Raw genomic sequence first — 24,722 nt, 5'->3', positions numbered from 1 at the left:
CCTGGCAACAGAGCGAGACTTCGTCTCAAAAAAAAAAAAAAAAAAAAAAAAGGAGAAAGGAAAATGGCAATGTATTTTTAGCACTAGCCAACTCAAAGAATGTAAGACACATATGTGACTCAAGTGGAAAGGGCTGCATCAGGCTTGAAATATTAGCCATTAAAAGCACCAAACTCACGTCTATTGTTTCCATTCCATATTTACCAAGCAATCTTCTGATTATAATTTGGATTTAGCCTTCATTGTAATTTGGTCAATAGAAGGAAGATCATGACTGGCAAACTCAACTATCCTAGCTCCCCCATAATTGCATTTCTCATAAATGAATACATTAGTATTAATGGCTTTTACACACCATTTTATTAGCAATTTGTGGTGGGTAACTCAGTACTCCCAAGTCCAGTCACTTCCAGACCTGATAAACCAATTTCAAGCCTATAAAATAATCAGATATTGAAACTTAAGTAATCATACTATGGGCCTGCCAGGCTGTGCATACATCTGTGGCAAGCAAACATGGCTTTCCCCAAGTAATACTCCTCTCTGAATGCACTTTCCATTCACATTTCCATAATTCTGTATTGCATTTTGTCTTCTGCCTATAGACTCAGATCCTGGAGAACAGACAATGGACCTTATCTGTATCCTTAATAACTAATAAAGTTCCTAGCACAAAGGAAATAACCCAATAAATATGTAATAAATGAAAATAAAACCTAGTAGAACATAATTAGGAAATAAATATTGAAAATTAAGATTTGGGCCAGGCGCAGTGGCTCACGCCTGTAATTCCAGCACTTTGGGAAGCCGAGGCAGCTGGATCACGAGGTCAGGAGTTCGAAACCAGCCTAGCCAACATAGTGAAATGTCATCCCTACTAAAAATACAAAAATTAGCTGGGCATGGTGGCGGGCACCTGTAGTCCCAGCTACTCGGAAGGCTGAGGCAGGAGAATCGCTTGAACCCAAGAGGTGGAGGTTGCAGTGAGCCGAGATGGCATCACTGCACTCAAGCCTGGCGACAGAGTGAGACTCCATCTAAAACAAAAGAAAAATAAGATTCTTCTATGTATTAATATATAATATATATTAATAATACAATTTTCCTCTGAAGGCTACAAATGGAAAGTTAGACACGCAGTATCTGAGACAAAATAAGCATATCTAGATACAGCTGGAACTCTTGATTTATGTTAAGCTTACATAGTCCATATTTGTTGAGAATGCCCATGAGTGGCATTCTAGCTGTATCTGCATAAAAGTACAGACAGGACTCAGCATACATGCCTTCCCCCAATAACCCTCTCCTATGTTACAATAAGAACATAGAAAATGTACACCTTTGCTAAATACATGGGACTTGTATAAGTGCCACTTCACATATATTCGGTCAAGGGAAAGATAAAATTCCTTACTAATGTGCCCTAGAGTTCTCCTGTTTCACATAATACAGCATTTGGACTCAACACTGGCCAAGAGTGCCTAGATGAGGAATCTACCAATGATAGCACACACAGGATCTTGCTTGTCTTGACAGCACAGAAGAGCATTGGGATACACCTGCTGAACATAATTGGAATTATAAGAAAAATAATACCTGATGTGAAAGATTTTATGTTCAAACTGGATTCCAGTGTATAACAGAAATAACCTCTGACCCCTCTAACAGTATGACTAATTTTTCTTAACCTTTAGGTTTTAATTTTTCTTTTTTTCCTTTTTTAGGCCAACAGTGCACCCTAGAGAAAATGTGAGTTATTTTCTCTTCTAGCAGTTAAGAAAACAGACTCCAGTGCCAGATGGCCTGACTTCTAATCCTAGCTTTGCTTTTCCTAGTTGTGTGACCTCCAAAGCACCCAAAATCTGTGGCCCAGTTGCCTGTAAAATGAGGACAGAAACTACTTCATGGGATTGTGAAAGAAATTAATCTACAACAGGTGCCTGGTACATAGTGCCACTTTATCATTATTGTTATTGTTATACATAAATGAAATTTTTGAAAAACACAAATTCCAACTAAAAAACCTCAACCATATTCTGGCAATTATTTACTTATTTATCTGTATCTACCTCTAGACTGTACTCTAGCTTCCCAACATGTTGTTATGGGATTTACTCATCTTTTATACTCAGAGCTTCACAACGTGCAAAGTGCAGGTATATATGCCAGCCCTGTACAACAGTGGATTCTAAGGTCATTGCTTACTAAAATCTTAAATACCAGCGTGGGAGAAGACTGACTCTTGAAATAAATCTGTTCAAACAATGTTCAAAACAAAGTTCACAAACCAATAAAAGAAAAAAAAAGAAAAAGCAGGTGCAAGACTCTGAAAACATACCATGCTGAATTTCGTGTACATAGTAAGGAAGGACAATTAAATGCATTATGAAAATAGGATTTTTTAAGGCAACTGAATATTTACCACAGCCATTTTTTTTTTTTGAGACAGAGTCTTGCTCTGTAGATCAGGCTAGAGTGCAGTGGCGCGATCTCGGCTTACTGCTACCTCCGCCTCCCGGGTCCCAGTTCAAGCCGTTCTCCTGCCTCAGTCTCCCGAGTTTTGTTTTGTTTTTTAATTGTAAAAATAAGCCAGTCCCTTTCTTCCTAGTGAAGTGGGAGAAACGGTTTACACTGTCCGACCAGAAACACTTCCGTTCTCTGGGACTCCTGCTAGGGGGCGCCGCTAGATTCCATCCTATTTCTCCGATGCAAGTATCAGGTACCTCCCCCCTACCTTTAGATTTGGTGGTAATTCTCTTAAAAATAGAATGACGAATCATCTACCCTATCCTTTTCTCACAGTAGCAACCAAATTCCAGCCAAGGGCAAAAAAAAAATTTACTTTTTAATGTAGCTTAGTGTTTGGAACTTGATGTTGTGTAGTCAGACAAACCCGTATTCGGTCTCCGCTAGATCAGTCACTAGCTGTGTAATTTTACAGAACTCTCATCACCTGCAAATCTGGGGGGAAATGCAGGCGCGCACAGAGAGCGTTTCGGGCAAAGACGGCCTTTAAGCTTTTCTTCACTAAGCGTGCGGCTCTCCAGTGAAACAGCAGCTAGCTCTGGAAGGGACCTTGCACGGTGTCGATGACATCACTTCCGGGCGCCAGGTTCGGGTTTTTTCCTGCAGCAATAAGGGCAGTCGACAGTCTTTACTAGGGAAAGGAGACAAGTGCTGGCTACTACCGCCCAAGAGGAAGGTGGGTGAAATTGCTCACTCTTCACCCCACTGACGCTTTTGCGCATCTGGAAAAGCGGTTCCAGTTTGCGCCTTTCGCCGCCTTAGAGCCTACCGGAGACCAGCGCTACCCAAGTCACGTGGGTTCACACTGCAGCTTTCTTGGCCCGAAAGGGTAGTGCTTCGCACAATCCTCCCTGTCCAGATTTTGTTAATGCAAATCTAATTCCTCCACGTTGTGTCTGTCTGGGCTGCACTTCCCGCAACTGCCCTCTGCAAATAGGTCGCTCATCTCTAATCCCTGGGATGCCCTGTGTCCCTTTAGTGTGGTGGAGAAAGAACCTGCTTTAACACCCAGAAACTTTTATAACGGATGATATGGGGGCATGAAATTAGGTACTTCGCAGTGTGAAAATACTAGAGTGCTTTAGTGATGGGCTGCTATTATTTTGGGGGAAAAGGATTTGGGAAGATCCTTGTTATGACAAAACCTATAGCAAAAAGTGGAGATTTAATTTCAAAGATTGTAATTAAGGATAAAATAGGTGTTAGGTTGCAGTTGGTGAGTGTGTGTGTTTCTGTTAACTCTTGTTTTTGAACCAAATGATCCAGTTTTATTTTGAAAGGTGTTTTTAGGAAATAGAATACATTAACAGTATTTTTATCTGTTCCATCTGCCTTTGTTGTTTGATTCTTGTTAGAAAAATCCATATTTTGTCTTAATTTTAGCTGTCAGAAAATAAGTAGCACTTTTCAGAGGACTCTATCAATTATCGTACTGTATATTAGCTGTCTTAATAATAACTCTTTTGGTAGGAACAGCATGCAAGTAATAATAATACTAAAAAATTTTATATCTGACCCGTTTTCCCCCTTGGAGAATATTATATTCATTCATAATATTATTTATATTCACATGTTGCTATAGCCTTTACAAAATTTTGGTGAGTTTTTACAAACTGTCCTGTAATTCTATAAAACTATATATTGAAAAATAAGCTGGCTAATGTCAGATGCAAATAATAAGTTGTTTCTGTAATTCTGTTTCAGGAATTATCTATAGTGTAAGTATGCTAATCTTGAATAAGACAGCAGGAGTTTTTTTTAAACCATCAAAAAGGAAAGTTTATGAATTTTTAAGAAGTTTTAATTTTCATCCTGGAACACTATTTCTTCACAAAATAGTACTGGGAATTGAAACCAGTTGTGATGATACAGCAGCTGCTGTGGTGGATGAAACTGGAAATGTGTTGGGAGAAGCAATACATTCCCAAACTGAAGTTCATTTAAAGTAAGTAGACATTATCTTAGTCATTTCCACTTTTTTGGAAAAAGTAAAATCATTCTTTTGTATTTGTCATATATAAAAGTTTTCAGGAGCTACTGTCTTATTCCTTTTTGCAAACACTTTTAATAACTGCTATTTAGAAAACCTCAAACACTTCATCTTGGCTTTTAAGGGTCTTCACAATAAGGTCCCAACCTTAACTAATCCTGTTGCCAAAAGATACTGAGCTCATTCCCAGCTTCAGTATTTATCGATGATTTTCCTTCAGTAATGCATTCCTTCTCTTCTCCACTTCTATGTTTCATGGTCTCAGCTGAAGTCCTAGGAAAACTGTGTTAGTCATTGAAAAAAAAAAATCCTGTTCATATTTATACATATAAGTTGTGTTAGTACTTAAATAAATAATAATACACTGTTGTATTAAAGCATAGAATGGTGCAAGGATTGTAAACTGAGATGTTTGTGGAGGACCACCAGGCAGGTTACCTCAATAAATGGACATGATAAAAAGTGGAAAATGTCTGGAGGAAGTCACTACTCAGCTCTAGCCAGTTGTCATGCGGGAATGCAGGACCTGTGTTATTAGATTATCATAGTTTTCAAGAGAAAATGGAAATCCAGATTTTTTTTGTGTGTGTAAAACAGAGTCTCACTTTGTCACCAGGCTGGAGTGCAGTGGCATGATCTCAGCTCACTGCAACCTCCGGCTCCCGTGTTCAAGCGATTCCCCTCTCAGCCTCCCAAGTAGCTGGGACTACCTGCGCGCATCACCACGCCCAGCTAATTTTTTGTATTTTAGTAGAGACGGGGTTTCACCATGTTGGCCAGGATGGTCTCGATGTCCTGACCTCGTGATCCACCTGCCTCAGCCTCCCAAAGTGTGGGGATTACAGGCGTGAGCCACCGCGGCCTGGCCAGAAATCCAGATTTTTAATGTTGTATTTCCAGATTTTTAAAATTAGTAGCTAATTTAAAATATATTAAAATACTCTACAGATGAGTATGCCTTTAAGCTATCAATTGACAACATCTGAATAGTGAAAAAGCCTGGTATTTTGGAATCACAGTCCTGTATTTGAATCCTGAATTAAGCACTTGGTATTGGCTCTGTAACTGTAGGCAAGTTCCATATCCTCTCTGATTCTGTTTTCATATCAGTAAAATAGGAAAATTGGCTAGGCGCAGTGACTCACGCCTATAATCCCAGCACTTTGGGAGGCCAAGGCGGGTGATCACGAAGTCAGGAGATTGAGACCATCCTGGCTAACATGGTGAAGCCCCGTCTCTACTAAAAATTAAAAAAAAAAAAATTAGTCGAGTGTGGTGGTGGGCGCCTGTAGTCCCAGCTACTGGGGAGGCTGAGGCAGGAGAATGACGTGAACCCGGGAGGCGGACCTTGCAGTGAGCCAAGATCACACCACTGGACTTCAGCCTGGGTGACAGAGGGAGACTCCGTCTCAAAAAATAATAATAAGTAAATAAAATAACATCTGCCTCATAGAATTACAGGAGGGTGGCCTTAGAAATAATATATGTAAAGAGGCAGATTAGGCCTCAAACAATAACTATGTGAAAGGGACTGTGTTGGATATTAGTAAGGCACTGTGAAGTACTGCAAAGTCCTTGGTTTCAGGAAGCTTAACTTGATTATGGAGACATGGTGTCTAGACCTACAAGGAGAATTAATAGTGCAAGGCAGCATAAGGTAAAACAAGTGGTGCAGACAGTAACTAGTATTACCGTGCCTTCACAGTCCTTTCAGTTTTTCCTGAGTGCACTGAACTTTTGAACATGTAAAAGTTAATGGCACAGAAAGGACTACCCTGACCACTTTAAATTAGGTACTCCCATCCTATTTATTCTGTATCATCATACCCTGCATGTTTTCTTTGTAATATTTTCACAATTTATACCTTTGCTTGTGTATGTATAATCTCAGTAGAGTCTAAGTGCCATGGTGACAGGGGCCATGTCTATATTAATCACTATGCTATACCTAGTGCCCAACACAATGTTTGACACATCACAGGTGTTCAGTGGCCTTTCGTTAGGCCTTCTTCAGTGAATGGAGATGGAAAGAATATTATAAACTGGCTGTGTTAGTTCATTCTTGCATTGCTATAAAGAAATACCTGAGACTGGGTAATTTATAAAGAAAAGAGGTTTAATTGGTTCACGTTTCCACAGGCTGTGTAGGAAACATGGCAGCATCTGCTTCTGGGGAGGCCCCAGGGAGCTTTTACTCATGAGGGAAGGCAAAGTGGGAGTAGGCATCTTACATGGCAGGAGCAGGACCGAAAGAGAGGGGTGAGGTGCTACACACTTTTTTTTTTCTTTTGAGATGGAGTTTCACTCTTGTTGCCCAGGCCGGAGTGCAATGGTGTGATCTCGGCTCACCACAACCTCTGCCTCCTGGATTCAAGCGATTCTCCCCACTCAGCCTCCGGGTAGCTGGGATTATAGGCATGCTCCACCATGACCGGCTAATTTTGTATTTTTAGTAGAGATGGGGTTTCTCTGTGTTGGTCAGGTTGGTCTCGAACTCCCGACCTCAAGTGATCCACCCGCCTAGGCCTCCCAAAGTCCTGGGATTACAGGCGTGAACCACCGCGCCTGGCCCACACTTTTAAACAACCAGATCTCATGAGAACTCATTGACTATGGTGACACAGTACCAAGGGGAAAATATGCCCCCATGATGTAGTTGCCTCCCACCAGGCCCCATCTCCAACATTGGGAATTACCATTCTACATGCTATTTGGGCAGGGACACAGATTCAAACCATATGACAAGTGAGCATTGTCAGCAAAGGCAAAGAAGTGAGAAAGTACTGGACATTCAGTTTAGCTAGACCATAGGTCACTTAAGGAGACTACTGGGCAAATAGGCTTCAGTGATACCATTCACCTGGCACATCTCAGCATTTTTTGAATACCTATAGCTGCCAGGCAATACTTGGGGCATTGGGGGTGCAAATATAAATGAGACATATGACCCTTGCCTTTGAACAGCTCACCATATAAGTGGGTTAGAGTGTAGGCTTATATTCTGGTTCAGCCATTTACTAGGCTTATATTCTGGTTCAGCCATTTACTACCTTTGATACTGTGCACAATTTTTTGTGCCTCAGTTTCCTTATCTGTTAAATGATAATAATTACCACTAACTCAAATTAGTGTTGTGAATATTAAGTGTGAATTCCTTTAAAGCTTTTGGGGCATTCTTGATGAATAGCAAGGGCTGAATACAAGCTAGCTATTAGTAACAATAGTAGTTCTACTACTACTATCAGTAAAAGTGAAGAAGACAGTAAGCAGACCATTGTGAAACAGAATGAAAAGTGCAGTAATAGAGGATTACTTGGCAGGAGGAGTCCCTTTTTCCAAGCCAGAAACCTGAAGGACATCCTTGACTTCTCCCTCACCATTCCACATCCAAATCAGTCATTCATTCATAGTAAATCCATCTCCCAAATATTTTTTGCAACTTTCCTCTGCTTTCTCACTGATTGAGTTCAATCCTTTATTGTCTTTTGCATAGACTCTTGGCTATAGCTTCAAGCCTCAATGGTTTCCCTGCCTCTTTATTAGCTTTGTTCCCTAATCCACACTCCATACTGTCTACAAACCATAGTAAGGCAAAAATACATTGTTATTACTAATTCTTTGAGAATAAAGCCATGTTCTTATTTGGCCCTAGTGTTTAGCATAATCCCTGGAAGATAAAATACACAGAAAAGGCATAGAAAGGAAAGAAGGGAGGCAAGACAGAGAAGGAAGGAATGAGTGGCAGGGAGATAATTTAGATATGATGCCTCCCAAATTCCACGAAGCTAAAGGTTTTGAGTAGGGGAATAACAGGGGTAGCACTGTGCTTTATTCTCTGGCAGCAATATAGGATGGACTCTTAAGGATCAAAGGACATAGTTAGGAAAGTACAATTAGAAGACTGTTGAATAAATAGACTGAGATGAGGGCTTTTGAGACTTGGCAGTGGGAGTAGTGATAAACTTAAATGGGGAGAGTGAAGGAGAGAAAGGAAGTAAAGATGAACTTTAAAACCCAAGGGTTATCTGATGCCACTAACAAAGATGAGGAATATAAGAGAAAAAGTAGATTTGAAGAATTAAGGAAAATTATATTACAATGTGGATGTGTTGAAATCAGATCATTTCATTTATATCCCCCTCATTGCCTGAAACAGTATTTTAATTACTCAGCAAATATTCATTGAATGCACTTACTGAAGATTTTCATTTCTACACATAGAACTAGTAGGTCTTGCAACATCAAATATTTGAAGATGATTTTTTTTTAAACTAGCAGGGCAATTTGCAGACTGTTTTATTGCTCTAGTTCTCATACTGTAAATCAATCACATGGTAGCAAATTTGTTGCTAGCAAATTTGTCTCTTAGTTCTTTACACTTGACATTTGGAGTGGCCATCCACCATCCTACATGGACCAAAAATCCAAATTACCAACTCTGAGCACCAGATTCCCAACTCTGAGCACCAGATTCCCAAACTGTATTTCAGGATTCCAAGCCATCTGCTGTCCTGCTGTGACCTCAATTGGAATGTGTTTTAAAATAAACTCATCTTCTTTATAAAACTGTCTTCATGTTTGTCTTTTAGAATTTCTTTTCTCCCAGTCATTCCAGCTGAATAGCTGAACAAACTTTGATGCCTTAGTCCCCCTGTCCCCTTATATTCAATTAGTTATTACAGTTCTTAAGGTTCTCTGTCCCTTTCTTTCCATTTCCACAATCACCCAGTTTAAGATATAATCATTTTACACAAATACTTTCACAGTAATCTTTCTTAAATTCTTCTGTCAGCAAGGAAATTAATTTTCCTTAAATACAATTTTTTCCTGTCTTTCCCATGCTCAAAACTTGTCTGGAATGCTTTGCAAGATTATTTTGGTGATTTCATTTGTCAACAAACAAATCCATGGGATTTTGTTGTGCATAAGTTGAAAAAGTCAGAAACATTATCCCCTTAATTACTGCTTACTGAATTTTAACCATAGTGTGCTATGTTAGAAGGCACACAATTAGAAAATATTTGACTTACTCAGCTATGTAATGATTAACTTGAAGACATGCCTTTAACTGTAATATATATCAGTTTTCCTCATTTTTACAATCTTAAAACTACAAAAAGCTGTCTTTCTTTCAGAACAGGTGGGATTGTACCTGCAGTAGCTCAACAGCTTCACAGAGACAATATTCAACGAATAGTACAAGAAGCTCTTTCTGCCAGTAGAATCTCACCAAGTGACCTCTCAGCAATTGCAACTACCATAAAACCAGGACTTGCTTTAAGCCTGGGAGTGGGCTTATCATTTAGCATACAGCTGGTAGGACAGTTAAAAAAGCCATTCATTCCCATTCATCATATGGAGGCTCATGCACTTACTATTAGGTTGACCAATAAAGTAGAATTTCCTTTTTTAGTTCTTTTGATTTCTGGAGGTCACTGTCTGTTGGCATTAGTTCAAGGAGTTTCAGATTTTCTGCTTCTTGGAAAGTCTTTGGACATAGCACCAGGTGACATGCTTGACAAGGTAATCATTTAAGAATTAATTTCTCTATTCTTTTTTGTTACGTTGTCCATTTCAACTAAGTAGCAATCGATGTGCTACCACCATTCACCTAAATATTTCTGAATTATATCTTAATAAACTGAAAAAAATTCACAATGGTAAGAAAAAATACAAAGAGTAGTACACAATTGTATAATTCTTAGCCTTTCCTAATAAAATGTTAAGAAGTTCATATCTGTACATAAAGGCTGAAATAGTTTGCAGATACAGTTATGTATTTTGTCAAATAATATATGTGAAAGAACGTGCTTTGTAAACTAACATACTGCAAAAAAGGTAAAATAAGAGAACATATATAGATTAACATGACATTAAAGATGCAATGCACAGAATTAAATCACAATTGCTGACACCACAGACAGGTAGGGTTTTCCCCCCCACCCTTTGTTTTAGAATACTACAGAGGCTACTGCCATATATATAAAAACACTGCTTTCCACAGTGAAATAATAGGAAGAAAGTATAGGACAAGTTCTTATTATTGACATTCATCATTAAGCAGTCATTGTCAACTTCAAGCCTATTTTCCAACCCCAATAGAAGAGCAAACGTAGATGGGGCAGTGATTGGCCTCTTATTGTTTGGGTCATCATAAGGAGCAGAGTTGTCTGCTTACCTGAATATCAGCTGTAGTCTATATTTGCCAAAGTATAGCATGTTTTATTCATTCAGGGGGGTTTTGTTTTGTTAGTAATTTTCAGTTCATTTCCTTTGCATCTTTTCGTTTCAAAGTATTTAATTTTATGACTCTAAAAAAATATAATTTTTTGATAGGTGGCAAGAAGACTTTCTTTAATAAAACATCCAGAGTGCTCCACCATGAGTGGTGGGAAAGCCATAGAACATTTGGCCAAACAAGGAAACAGATTTCATTTTGACATCAAACCTCCCTTGCATCATGCTAAAAACTGTGATTTTTCTTTTACTGGACTTCAACAAGTTATTAATAAAAGAATAAGGAAAAAGGAAAAAGAGGAAGGTATATTTCTAATTAGTAAAGTTGAACAGATAAATGTTCCTGGATTGTGCCTAAAAATGCCTGCTCATTTCTGCAGGTATTGAGGAGGGGCAAGTCCTGTCTTCAGCTGCAGACATTGCTGCCACAGTACAGCACACAATGGCATGTCATATTGTGAAAAGAACACATCGGGCTATTCTGTTTTGTAAGCAGAGAGACTTGTTACCTCAAAATAATGCAGTACTGGTAAGTTTTATCTCATTTTAAAGTAATAGTTACACTTTGCTATATGTTACTTTTTTCCCAAGACCTTGACCTGGTGTTTAGGATGAACAGATCTTTATGCCCTATGCTAGCCCTGACAGTATGAAATTATGCAGAATAGGAAAGACTAACAGCCATTTCTTGTACTAGTTTGGCAGCTTCATGGGACATCTGTATAGCTTCCATGGCTCCTAAGTCTAAGATCGCATCCTCTTGTTGGATTTAAAAGAGGGCTTACAATAAAGAAAGTAAATGCAGTAACTGCTATCACTATTTTTAGAAAAATAGATGGATTTCCTTCATCCTTTGATGAAATTCCTTTGTTTGTTTGTTTTTTAATAAGCCAGTCAAATTTAGCAGTGGGAAGTGGTATACCAACTTTCGTGACACTAATGTTGATAAATCCACTATATTGTACCAGCTGAAATTCCTTTAATTGTGTTTAAAAGCCTTGAGACAAACATCCTGTTTAACTGTAGCTTAAACTTTATTCATTTAAAAATTATAAACTAAAGTGGGAAAATGTTTAAATGGTGGTAATTCATAGATGGAATTTTACTTGGATATCAAAGAATAATTTTTTCAGAGTTATGTAGTAAAATGCACAAAATATTTAATAAAAAAATTCAGAGTCTAAAATGGTGTTCTATGATTGTGATTATATTAAATAAATATTTAGATGAAAGGTTGGAAGAAAATATACAAAAATGCTAGTAATGTTTGTATGCTATTAGAATTGTTAGTAATTTTTTTCTTTCCAAATTTTTATTATATAGATATATCATTTGCCCATTACCCATCTCAAAATGGGATAGTTTATTATTGTATAATGCTGATATTTTCCCCAGGTTTAATTAGCAGCTTGGTTCCTATCCATATATGATAGTTATTTTGGTTTTCTCAATTCCTTCAGGTTGCGTCTGGTGGTGTTGCAAGTAACTTCTATGTCCGCAGAACTCTGGAAGTTTTAACAAACGCAACACAGTGCACTTTGTTGTGTCCTCCTCCCAGACTGTGCACTGATAATGGCATTATGATTGCATGGTAGGCCACAGGATATATGTGTTTCACTCATAACTATGTAAATATTAATTGCCGTTTTATCATACTAAACCTTCTTCCTTCAGATCTTGGAGCTATTGATTTTATTTTAATGATTCTTATTTAGGAACGGTATTGAAAGACTACGTGCTGGCTTGGGCATTTTACATGACATAGAAGGCATCCGCTATGAACCAAAGTATGTGATATCATTCATGATCTTTATGCAAGTTACATTACTTAAGACAAAGCCTGGATATTGCCTTTATATATGAGGTTTTCATTGACATTCTGGTGGTACTTGAAGGAAAGTTACATAAATTTCTTTCATGAACCTAGTTAAGGTTGATACCATATGAGAAATATTTTTGCTATAGTATCAAATTATAAAAATCTTGACAAGTTTAGGTGAATTAGAAACAGGTCATGAATAAGAGTGATGAATTCCCTCCTTTGGAACTAGAATGTAAACTGTGTCCATGGCTTGGACTTTGGCAATGTCAGGAACATCTCAGAATCAGCAGGTATGCTGGCAAATTTAAGGAAAACATGCAGAAAGCATTCAGGTGTGAGAGTGGGTTGTGATTATGCTTTCACACAGGCAGCTGAGAATTGGCCAAAAGATAGCTGTTTCCTGCAAGCCTTATTTCCTCTCCCAAATCAAAGTTCCAGTGAATAGCACAGCTTTTTCTTTTACTTTTTTTTTTTTTTTTTTTTTTTTTAAAGAGTCTCACTGTGTCACCCAGGCTAGAGTGCAGTGGTGCATTCTCGGCTTACTGCAACCTCTGCTTCCCGCATTCAAGTGATTGTCATGCCTCAGCCTCCTGAGTAGCTGGGATTATAGGTTCACACAGCTGTGCCCAGCTAATTTTTTGTATTTTTAGTTTTTGGGTTTTGCCATGTTGGCCAGGCTGGTCTCAAACTCCAGGCCTCAAGTGATCCACCCACCTCAGCCTCCCAAAATGCTGGGATGACAGGTGTGAGCCACCATTGCCTGGCTGGTTTTTCAAATTACTATCAAATTCTGTTATAAGTTAATTCTGGAATAGTAAAAGACAATTATTTTCATAATCTAACATAATTATATTTTGAACACTGTTTCATCTGATGTTTTAACTTGTCAGCACTGGCCAGGCACAGTGGCTCATGCCTGTAATCCCAGCACTTTGGGAGGCTGAGGCGGGCAGATCACCTGAAGTTAGGAGTTCAAGACCAGCCTAGCCAACATGGTGAAACCCCATCTCTACTGAAAATACAAAAATTAGCCAGGTGTAGTGGCAGGCGCCTGTAATCGCAGCTCCTCGGGAGGCTGAGGCAGGAGAATTGCTTGAATCCTTGAGGCGGAGGTTGCAGTAAGCCGAGGTCACACCACTGCACTCCAGCCTGGGTGACAGAGCGAGACTCCATCTCAAAAAAAAAAACAAAAACACACACACACACAACTGTCAGCATTATATTCCGTAACTTGACAGTTGTGCTATACATGAATTACATGTATGCTGATCATGAATGAACTGAATTGAGTTAGTAGTACCGGAAGGCATCCCTTTGATACCTTGTCTCAGATAGAGTATATCCTCTGATTCAGTTGTGTCACCTTGTGGCAGTGTTGAGGCTGGAGATGATGGCTTTTTCCAGGTTGGGATTCAGTCAAAGCAAAGCCTTATCTTGGACAACATGGTAGAAAAGCAGAAATCTGAAGCAAAAATTAGTTACTGAGGAGGAACAGAAAAAGACAGCAGGAACTAAGACCTCTTTGGCTAGTAATGGCAAAGGATGGTAGAAAAGGGGCAAGGCAGCTTTTGAAACTTCAGAGAAGAACCTATAGAAACCTAGGACATTTCTAAAATGTGAATGGACACAGATTTGACTTTGCTGTATGGCAAAAATGTTTTTACCTTTTTAGCTTTGTAGAGAATTATAAGACATTTTTCATTATTTTTATATTTCATTTTATGTTTTTAACTTATTTACAGTATTTGAGAGCAGTAAAACTGTTTCTTTCAAGAACATCTCAAAAGTTAGATTTCTTACTGAGACTAGCTTTCATTATCCTGACTTGAGGTCCCGGTATATTTGTAAGTATTTAAGAATCATCACCACATATGATGAATTAAACATTTGATATTTATATTGTCATAATTCTAAGCAAATAGTCTGCAGAACTAGTGATGGATCATGAAGCAAATAAATAATATGATTTGTCTGCTTATGATGTAGATGTCCTCTTGGAGTAGACATATCAAAAGAAGTTGAAGAAGCTGCCATAAAAGTACCACAATTAAAAATGGAGATATGATTTCTGCTGTTCAAAAAAGTCCCTAAAGGTAGCGTTAATGTTAAAATTGTTTTTATTATTTTGTGTATCAAATTGTGGAAGATATATAATATTAATTATTCATCAAGACTTTCTTATTTTCTTTTTATGTTTGATGTTTTACCTGCTCTTCTGAGATACTGTACTGTATTAAAGCCTTACAAGGGAACATAGTTGTTTTTTTTTTTTAATTATTAAAAACCAAAATAAAACATCTTTTGAGAAAGGAATGTATTGATGTTGGCAGGCAGAAAGAAAAACTTTGGAAGAAGCACGGTAATTTTGCTGAATTCTGGCCCTGTATCATCCAGGCCTAGGACTTTCCCCCACTTCCTCAAATCAGGATAGGAGAAGCTACTTTTTAACTCCTACTGAAACAAGAACCTGACTTTATAATGAGAGAGCAGTTTGATTTATTTTTTTTATCATTATTAATTTTTGGAGATAATCTCCCTCTGTCACCCAGGCTGGAGTGCAGTGGTGTGATCTCGGCTTACTGCATGCAACCTCTACTCTGGGTTCAAGTAATTCTCCTGCCTCAGCCTCCTGAGTAGCTGGGACTACAGGAGCCCACCACCATGACTGGCTAATTTTTTGTATTTTCAGTAGAGATAGGGTTTCACCATGTTGCCCAAGGTGGTCTTGAACTCCTGAGCTCAGGCAATCCGCCTGCCTCGGCCTCCCAAAGTGCTGGGATTACAAATGTGCATGAGAAAGCAATTTTAGATCAAAGTCATGTCAAAGCAGACATTTCCAAATCAAGACAAAAGCTGAGTTTCTCTAACATAATATGTTATTAATTTTAAGAGCTCATGATAAGGTATCCTCTCTGGAGTAAACAGGATGTCTATGCATTTTTAAAAATTCATATAATTTGAGGTTTTACAATTTTGACATGTAAGTAATCCCTCAAGTATGTATTGTACGCTTTAGTTGTCCATATACTTTCACATCAGTTATTTGAGAAATTGTATATAATCAGATGGAAATAAATGAGGGAGTTTTTTTGGATAATTTTTTTAAATCCAAACTTTGTACTGCAAATATCGTAAGATTATCACTGTTTTTCTGTCTTGATTAAAGTAACTAAATGTACAATTCTTTGAATATAACCCTCTATATCTGGAGGCCTTTCTCATACATAATTTTTTATTTTTGTTTTTCTAGGCAGCATCTTGCTATGTTGCCCAGGCTGGACTAGAACTCCTAGGCTCATGTAATCCTCCAACTTCAGCCTCCAGGGCCTGACTTCTCACACATCCTTTAAAAAAAAAAACAAAAACTGTGGAGTAATAAAAATAATCTTTTTTTTTTTTTTTTTTTTGAGACAGAGTCTCACTCTGTTGTCCAGGCTGGAATGCAATGGCTCGATCTCGGCTCACTGCAACCTCCGTCTGCCAAGTTCAAGCAATTCTCCTGCCTCAGCTTCCCGAGTAGCTGGGACTACAGGCAAGCACCACCATGCCCAGCTCATTTTTTGTATTTTTAGTAGAGATGGGGTTTCACCATGCTGGCCAGGCTGGTCTCGAACTCCTGACCACGTGATCCACCCGCCTCGGCCTCCCAAAGTGCTGGAATTACAGGCGTGAGCCACCATGCCTGGCCAATAAAAATAATCTTTATGGGGGGGATTTATAGGAGAAGTAGTATACATTTTAGGAGTGGTAGGATGGTCTGGCTAGGCCAAGATACTCAGGAAATATCTGGAATTGAATGCAAAGGAACTCTGATAACCGGAAAATAGTCCTAAAATATAGTCTTGAGCCTACCTGAAACCAGTTTCAGAGCTCAAAAGTTGCTCTCTAAAGGCTTTTAAAAATATCTACAGAAGCTTAATATTTCCATTGTTATGAATTCTTATCCTTAATGGTGCTGGATAACACAATTTATTACTTGAATATATATCCCTTTCTAGTATCAAATAGACCATTTCCCTCCGCATTTCCTATATTTTAGTCAATCCACCAGAAAGTTGTGACTCAGCACCATTAAGATAATTTAGAATTAAATATGAAGATTAAAGACGTCTCTTATTTTTCAGTGGTTAAGAACACAGGCTTTGCATGGTAGCTCATCCTAGTGCTTTGGGAGGCCAAGGGAGGAGGATCACTTGAGGCCAGGAATTTGGGACCAGCCTGGGCAACACAGCAGAGACCTCAGCCTCCTGAGTAGCTAGGGCTACAGGTCTGTACCACCACACTCAGCATAACAGAGACCGAGGACCTGTAGCCCTAGCCACTCAGGAGGCTGAGGTGGGATGATTGCTTTGAACCCAGGAGTTATAGGCTACAGTGAGCTATGATTGCACTATTGCCCTCCAGCCTGGGTAATAGAGCAAGACCCTGTCTCAAACAGACAGACAAATAAATAATCATTCATTCACCCACTCACTCACTCACTGACTTTGGACTCTGGCACATAGAAAGCCCTAAGTACGTATTGGGGAAAATAGCTGCTAATTAATATATACTTTCAATGCTTACTGCAGCCCAGGTAGAGAATGGATTACAGCAAGACCCTCAGACTGTATGAAGGCAATTCAGCAAGTGGATGGAGAAAAGGGGAGCTTTAAAGTAAACAGTGAAGCCAGGCGCAGTGGCTCACACCTGTAATCCCAGCACTTTGGGAGGCCAAGGCAGGCAGATCGCCTGATGTCAGGAGTTCAAGACCAGCCTGGCCAACATAGTGAAACCTCATCTCTACTAAAAATACAAAAATTAGCCAGGCGTGGTGGCAGGCGCCTGTAATCCCAGCTACTCAAGAGGCTGAGGCAGAATTGCCTGAACCTAGGAGGCAGAGTGAGCCGAGATCTTGCCACTGCACTCCAGCCTGGGTGACAGAGTGAGATTCCATCTCAAAAAAATAAATAAATAAGTAAAATAAAGTACATGGTGAAGCCAGGTGTTTGTATCATATTTGTCTGCAGCTGTAAAATAGGAGAAGCAGACATTGCTGTTTAAGCAAAGACATCATATGGTTCTAAGCCACAAAGACTATTACCTTTTCCAGTTGCAAACCAAAGACACTCTATAAATAAGGAGAATGAGCAACACTGTTAGCTACAAAAGCCATACTTATGTACTTGATGGGCAATGATTTCGGATTTTATTTTTAAATAAAACTTTTTTTCCCTTGTAAAAAATTTTTATTTTCTTTTTTAATTTTTCTTTTCTGCATCATCCACTGACTCTCAGACCTTTTTTTTTTTTTTTTTTGAGACAGGGTCTCACTCTCGGACCTCGGCTGGTAGCAAGAGATCTACAGTAGCAAGATCACAACTCACTGCAACCCTGACTTCCTGAACTCAAGCAATCCTCCTGCCTTAGCCTCTTCAATAGCTGGGACTACAGGTGTGCATATCCATGCCCAGCCAACTTTATTTCTATTTTTTGTAGAGACAGGCTCTTGCCATGTTGCCCGAACTGGTCCTGAACTGCTGAGTTCAAGTGATCCTCCCACCTTGGCCTCCAGAAGTGCTGGGATTACAGGTGTGAGCCACCATGCCCAGCCAAAATATTTCTTAAGTATACATTTTGGGTCTTAGAAGACTTACACATTTGTAATATTTATTACTAAATATCTCACAGTATTATAATAAATGTTACCATGTGAGCTACTTTGAATCAGGCCTCTTGCACGCCAATTTAAAAATGTTAACTTATACCACTCATGTCAGTCGATAAATTTTAAGGTTTAAGTGCAGGCCTTCTTTTACAGAAATCCTACTTATTATTTGAAACCATAACTCTTACCTGATATTAAATTCCCGTAGACATGCTAAGGAAAGTCTGCTTAGTATCGAGATCAAGAACTTCCATTCAAAAAGATTATTCAGTTACGTTATTTGCATATTACCATTATTAAAAATAAAAAAAATTTTAAAAGATGGCTCAGGAATCCTTTCATACTAAAATGTTTTATTAGCCTTCTGCAGGCTCTGGGTTGGCTTTCTGGACATGTTTCCCAAGTTGGTTCAAACACACTATTCTTGGTCTTGATACATTTGTGATATCTGATGTAATTGTAGATGAAAAAGAAAAAATATTATGGGAATCCTTGGTCTTTTTTGTTGCTTTGAAGAGTCCCATGAAGTTAGTTACAGGAGGCAATAAAGTCAAAGAATCTCTTGGTTGAATTTTAGGTTTTAATTTTCTTCGGTGATCCTTCCCTAAAAATTAGCCACAATTAAATGTCTCTCCTGAGAGCCCTAGGTATAGTCTCATTACTTCTAGTTCTATGTAGTTCTATTTTCTTTACATAACTAAAACATACTAAGAGAACAGATCAGTAACTTGCTAGCTTGTTTTGTTAAGTTAGCACCAATAAAAGAATAAATACTACTTTAAACATAATTATGTAAAATAAAGAATATTTTAGCACCAAAAGAAAGTGTAAAAGGCATTATCTCAAAATGATGGACTTGACATGGAATGAAATTAATTTTACCAGAAACGTGTTACCTTGTCCTTATTTTTTCTTATGTTACCACAAACCTGTGAAAACTTCATCAGATCATGACTGATAAACAGATTGTTGTTTAGAAACCATTGTTAAAGTGAAGAAAGAGTGAACTGATTTTATTCTTTCATGTAAATTACTCTTACATTCACGAAGCTATATAAAAAATGGATGCTCTTCTACTCATGATATTCTATATATATTTCTATATCGCCTCCCCACATACCTAGCTTCCCTCATATACTTGCTGAAGACATGAAATTGTTTCCTCTCCTTTTTCTGTCGTTTTAAATTCTCTCCCTTTCTGTTTATGACTCTAGCAAACTAATCTTGACTTCTCAATGTTTCTATCCTTGATTTTCGTAATAGGACAACATATCAAGTAAGACTGATTTTGGTCCTACGTGAAAAGGCACTAAGCATGTATGTGAAATTAATAAGTAATTTATATTCCCTATTACATATCTAATAGGAAGGGATAAATAATATGAGATCTGGACTCTGATCTCTGCAGATCTAATCCATTCAAGTGTAATGTACCAACTATGTACAAAACTATATAGAGTATCAATGGAAAAAATGTGGTCTCTGCCCCGAGAATTCAGATAGGTAAGTTGTATATAAAACAGCAATAGCAGGATCATAATTTAAGTCATATTTACAGGTCGTTTAAATAATGACTTATTTCTATGCATGGTTTGAGAAAAGCAAAATAAGACAGGAGTCACTTTCAAGTGATACTGGTAGGGAAGGCCTTACAGAAAATGATTAACATGGACTTGTAATTAGGAAGATATTTTAGGTAGACATAATTACAAAAGAAAAGTATGCAAGTAAACTTTTTTGGGGGGGTACCTTCTACTTTGTTTTTTTTTTTTTTTTGAGATGGAGTCTCACTCTGTCACCCAGGTCAGAGTGCAGTGGTTCGATCTCAGCTGACTGCAGCCTCTGCCTCCCAGGTTCAAGTGATTCTCCTGCCTCAACCTCCCAAGTAGCTGGGATTATAGGCATGCACCACCATGCCTGGCTAATTTTTACTAGTATTATTATTATTATATGTAGTAGAGATGGGGTTTCACCATATTGGCTAGGCTGATCTTGAACTCCTGACCTCAAGTGATCTACCTGACTCGGCCTCCCAAAGTGCTGGGATTACAGGCATGAGCCACTGGGCTCAGCCTACATTTTGAATTTTTAGAGATGGAATACAGAATTATAAAGTGTCTAGGCTAGAAGGTACTTCATAGATTAAAAAAAGAAAAAAATCAATTACCTTTTTTAAAGATAGGAATTATGGATGGTCCTCCATTCTTCTCCAGACTAAAAGGAAAACATTTTTGTCATTATTAAAATAAATGAAGACCTAATGCACCCAGAAAAAATATATGAAGAAATATATGAAGACTTACGGTACCAGGTTTAATGCCTGATGGCCTAATTCATACATGTTCCTCCACTAACTCTGCATGTTACCTGTAAGTATTTTATATTCAGTCACTCATTTACTCACTTATTTACTCCAAACATTTGGAACATTAAATCTTCTTGAAGTGATCAGGGAAAGTGTTACAGAAGAAGAGACACTTCAGCTGGGTTTTGAAGAAGATAGGTCTGAGAAAGGGGTATATTTTTCTAATTCCCACAAAGTCATCACATGGGCTAGCCGTGGGAGTGACTGTGTAAAATACTACTTATTTATTTCCTCGAACCAATGAAAATTATTTAGAATTATCAATTACAACAGTTATAATTTAGGTTCGCTGGCTTATCATAAAATTAGGTCACCCATTTTAGACTTTCAGGTTTTCAAAGAATTAAAGTGGCTCCAAAGGTATACTCATCATTCTCTGTACTTAAAATTGATGTAGAATCTATGTTTGTACATGGATCCTATTCAGATGCATTATTGGATCCTATTCTCTTCCATTATCATAGAGTTAACATATCTTGTGTAGTTCTATTTCCAATGTATGAATATCACTACTTGGAGAGAACACTTGTAATTCAGCTACATTTGCAGAAGAGGAAACATACCCAGAGTAAAGAGATTCTCCTCTCTTCCCCTTTTGTGGGGACTTAAGTTCATGATGAAACCACAACATGAGTTGAAATCCTCTGAAGAAATTCCTGGCAAACTTCACTGTAACTCTAACCACTAAGTCTAATTTAGCCCTGTTTCCACCCTGGGAATTTGGCCTAGCTTTGGATCTGGTCCAGAAGACCCATTTGATGCTAAGGTCGGGGTGGTGATCTTGTCTTAGAACTCTCAAATGTATCCCTAGTCTGCTAAAAAAAATGACTTATTGAATCAGATGTTGTGGTAACCAGTCTCCCCAAAACTTTCTAAAATGTGAATAATCTTGGCCAGAGAGGATCTCCAAGATCTAGGTGTATTCTTGTCTGTACCCACAACTCTGGTGCTGAGTTGGAATTAAAACAGGTTTTGGCAATGGTCATTTAGAATGAAGTTTATCGTCTGCTATACAGGAGATATGTTCATATCAAGAATAGTTCCTCTTGTTGGATCTTACTAAACCTCATTAAAGTCTCCTCTCAATGATTTCACTACTGCAACTTCTAACATAGGACCATACCTTAAGGAAGGAAGTCCCACCAGTGTTTGTTGCATTTGAAATTCCTTTAAAAATGCTGGGTTAATACTTGCATCTCTGCTGATATTATTTTTTATGCGAATGAATTGATTAGGTTTATTCCTGCATTCTTTGAATAGGATGCGGAAAGCATTTGCATTGTATGTTAAGTAGCCCAGAGCAGAGGAACAAGCTGCGCGAACCTAAATGAAGAAACAATTCTTTCTTAACCAGTGGGCTTTGTTCTTAAAATATCTTAGTGTTCTAATTAGCTACTTCATAGGAAAGTCTCTGTAAGGGAGGGAACAAGTGTAAGCAAATATGTATGCAAACAAGTGGCAATGTATAGATGGAAGCTTAACTGCCATATTTTTACAGAGTTGTTCTCAATCTTCACTGCATTTTAGAACCACCTGGAGTATTTTTTTAAAAAATAATAAAAAAAAAAGCCCACCAACTAAATCAGAATCCTTTCAGGGTAGAATCTGGGCGTGTGTGTGTGAGGTAATTCTAATGTGCCACCAAAGAAAGAATCTTTAAGTTTGAACTAAGGCAGTGGAGTGCAGCCCTGACAATGCATTGGTATCACTCGTATATCTTTGACAATTATGCCTGGGTTCCATTCCTAGAAACTCTTATTTAATTATTTTGTTTACAGTTCTCAAAGGAGTAGGAGCAGACACTTTGGAGAATAGCTAAGTGGTACACATAGGAAAGCTAAACTCTTGGTAACAGAAATCTTACAGAAAGCAATTTATTTATTTATTTATTTATTACTTTAAAAAAAATTTTTTTAAACATTCAGATGTTACAAAAGCAACTCACTTTTCCACTGGCATAAACAAAGAAAGAAGCACAAGTATCAGGCCACAGGACTCTAGAAAAAATAGTTCTTTGAAGAAAATACCCTCTGTCTATGACCCATAGGTTGGTCATATGATTAATTAAAGTATGCTCCTGGCCAGTTGTAGGGAATATGATAGTAGCATAAAAAGTTTCATAGAATGAACATATTGGTCTTTATGTTGGCATCTGGTTGTTCTGTGTGCTCATATGTCTTCTACATCTTGAACCCTGGACCTGTAGTTCAGCTGCTGGGAACTTGTTCGAAATGCAAATTCTAGGGCCCACCTCAAATGTGTTGGCTCAGAAACTCTAGGAATGGGGCCAAGCAATATAATAGGCCCTCCAAGTGATTCTGATATACCCTAAAGGTGCAGTAAAACTGCTTTAGACCTTAGTGGAAGAGAGTAGGAGAACACTCAGAGGCAAGCCACTGCTTTTCACACAAGGCCTTTCACAAAAGGCCTCTTTTCACACACCCTTACTTCTAACCCTGCTTGACATATAAGGAAAACTATCCTATGGATTCCATTTTCATTCATTTCAAATCATAGAAATAACTTAAATCAGAGTCACCAGTTTTCATTAGATACCTAGCAAAGATTTTAATTATAAATTTCTTTGTCATCAACGTACTTATAGATTGACTCTTAATTCCAGGATTAAGATGACCTATTTTGTAGGGTTTTGTTTTTGTTTTCTAAATCAGAAACTAATTTGAAAAGGTAGTTCTTTTTAAATCTTTCATTACAGTTGTTTTATACTGCTTTTGTGATTAAAATCCTAGTTTTAAGTCTTAGGGTTAAAACAAATATATATTTTTATAGGAATTGAAATTGTGGATGGCAGATATGTATGACTAATTAGTATTAGAAAAGTCATGTAATTTTGAGTTAGTAACAAGAACTATATTACGTATATAACACAGTCATGTAATTTCGAGTTAGTAATAAGAACTATATAACAGTCAATCAGTGGAAAAATTAGTCCACAGAAAGAGAGGTAAACTATATTTTTAGCATATTTAATTTTAGAATTAGTTTTTGCTTGTTTTTACCTCTTCTGTTCCTGAGTACAAATGATAGCAGAGCCGTTGGATTGTTCCTAATGTGGTAAATGCTTCTGGGATACCAGCTCTAGAATGAGCCAGGCTTGCTATTAAATTCCCTATAAATTAAACAAGAAAAATGCTTGTTATTTAACTGATATAAACTTATAATACTTTCATTAATTGCACATAGCACTGAAAAAGGTTTGTGTCACAAGACATCTCTGTCAGTGAAGCAGCACTGAGAAAAAGCATGCATATGTAAATATAGAATAAACTCCCCAAAATTACAGTTTGGTTTTCTGTCACAAATAGTATAAGTTAAATAGGTTTATGTAAGGGTGGAAAAATTTCAAAATTAGAGGTTTCCTTTCTCCCATATCTTCAGAATATATTTTGTTTTGAAGCTTTTAGGGTTTTAAAAATAACTATGAACATAATGATTTAATTATCATAAGAAAATTTAGGCCGGGCGTGGTGGCTCACGCTTGTAATCCCAGCCTTTGGAAGGCTGAGGTGGGCAGATCACGTGAGTTCGAGAGTTCGAGACCAGCCTGACCAACATGGAGAAACCCCATCTCTACTAAAAATACAAAAATTAGCCAGGCATGGTGGTACATGCCTGTAATCCCAGCTACTCGGAAGGCTGAGGCAGGAGAATCACTTGTACCTGGAAGGCAGAGATTGCAGTGAGCAGAGATCGTGCCATTGTACTCCAGCCTAGGCAACAAGAGTGAAACTCTGTCTCAAAAAAAAAAAAAAATTAATATGTCCTTTTTGCAGTTGAAATGGCTTTGAGTTAAGCCTTATTAATACTTTAAAATCAAGCAATGTATTGCATATTGAGGTTTAAAATCACTGAAGTTTTTACCATAAAAATGTTTTCAGATTTAAAATAATAAAGTGTCCCAATAATTAAATGTGCAGCTAGCAACTGAATATTTTATTTATATTTGTTTGAAGATAAAAATGTATTTTCATATTTGTGTGTGGAGTATGTGGATACTTTATTGAGAGATGATGCGAGTTTTTGTTCTCCTTATATTTTTGTCTGGCCTCTTTTATAAGCCAAGAAATTCCTTGTGTTTATTGCCTCAGAATGGGGAAAATTGGGTTGTATTTTC

At 37.8% G+C, this 24,722-nt stretch overlaps 2 protein-coding genes across 8 annotated transcripts in view; one reads left to right on the top strand and one right to left on the bottom strand.

Annotated features, from left to right (window-relative positions):
* The first annotated feature begins 2,669 nt into the window (after positions 1–2,669).
* The window catches only part of OSGEPL1 (O-sialoglycoprotein endopeptidase like 1), a 54,514-nt gene continuing 32,461 nt past the window's right edge, over positions 2,670–24,722 (top strand). Inside the window, exons 1-11 of one of the 7 annotated variants that reach the window (XM_073019872.1) lie at positions 2,679–2,719; positions 2,942–3,202; positions 4,231–4,244; positions 4,366–4,471; positions 9,657–10,039; positions 10,853–11,057; positions 11,134–11,282; positions 12,214–12,344; positions 12,469–12,540; positions 14,562–14,668; positions 17,881–18,546. In XM_073019872.1, the coding sequence (XP_072875973.1) occupies positions 9,872–10,039; positions 10,853–11,057; positions 11,134–11,282; positions 12,214–12,344; positions 12,469–12,540; positions 14,562–14,640 (804 nt within the window). In that variant the 5' untranslated portion in view covers positions 2,679–2,719; positions 2,942–3,202; positions 4,231–4,244; positions 4,366–4,471; positions 9,657–9,871 and the 3' untranslated portion in view covers positions 14,641–14,668; positions 17,881–18,546. Of the gene's footprint in view, positions 2,720–2,941; positions 3,203–4,230; positions 4,472–9,651; positions 10,040–10,852; positions 11,058–11,133; positions 11,283–12,213; positions 12,345–12,468; positions 12,541–14,561; positions 14,669–17,146; positions 17,533–17,876; positions 18,547–24,722 lie in introns of those variants that run through there. The other 6 variants (XM_073019869.1, XM_073019870.1, XM_073019871.1 and 3 more) reach the window with 6 other exon arrangements.
* ANKAR (ankyrin and armadillo repeat containing) overlaps positions 18,572–24,722 on the bottom strand; it is a 73,140-nt gene continuing 66,989 nt past the window's right edge. The window contains exons 20-23 of the mRNA XM_007965617.3: positions 23,608–23,717; positions 21,711–21,910; positions 20,390–20,436; positions 18,572–18,826 (exon numbers count right to left, since the gene is read on the bottom strand). Coding sequence (XP_007963808.3) covers positions 18,579–18,826; positions 20,390–20,436; positions 21,711–21,910; positions 23,608–23,717 — 605 coding nt within the window. The 3' untranslated portion in view covers positions 18,572–18,578. The remainder of the gene's footprint in view (positions 18,827–20,389; positions 20,437–21,710; positions 21,911–23,607; positions 23,718–24,722) is intronic.

The sequence above is a fragment of the Chlorocebus sabaeus genome, chromosome 10 (genome assembly GCF_047675955.1).
Source record: "Chlorocebus sabaeus isolate Y175 chromosome 10, mChlSab1.0.hap1, whole genome shotgun sequence".
In the NCBI taxonomy this organism is placed as follows: Eukaryota; Metazoa; Chordata; class Mammalia; order Primates; family Cercopithecidae; genus Chlorocebus; species Chlorocebus sabaeus.
Note: the sequence above shows the minus strand (reverse complement) of the source record. Positions and strands in the feature narration are given on the sequence as shown.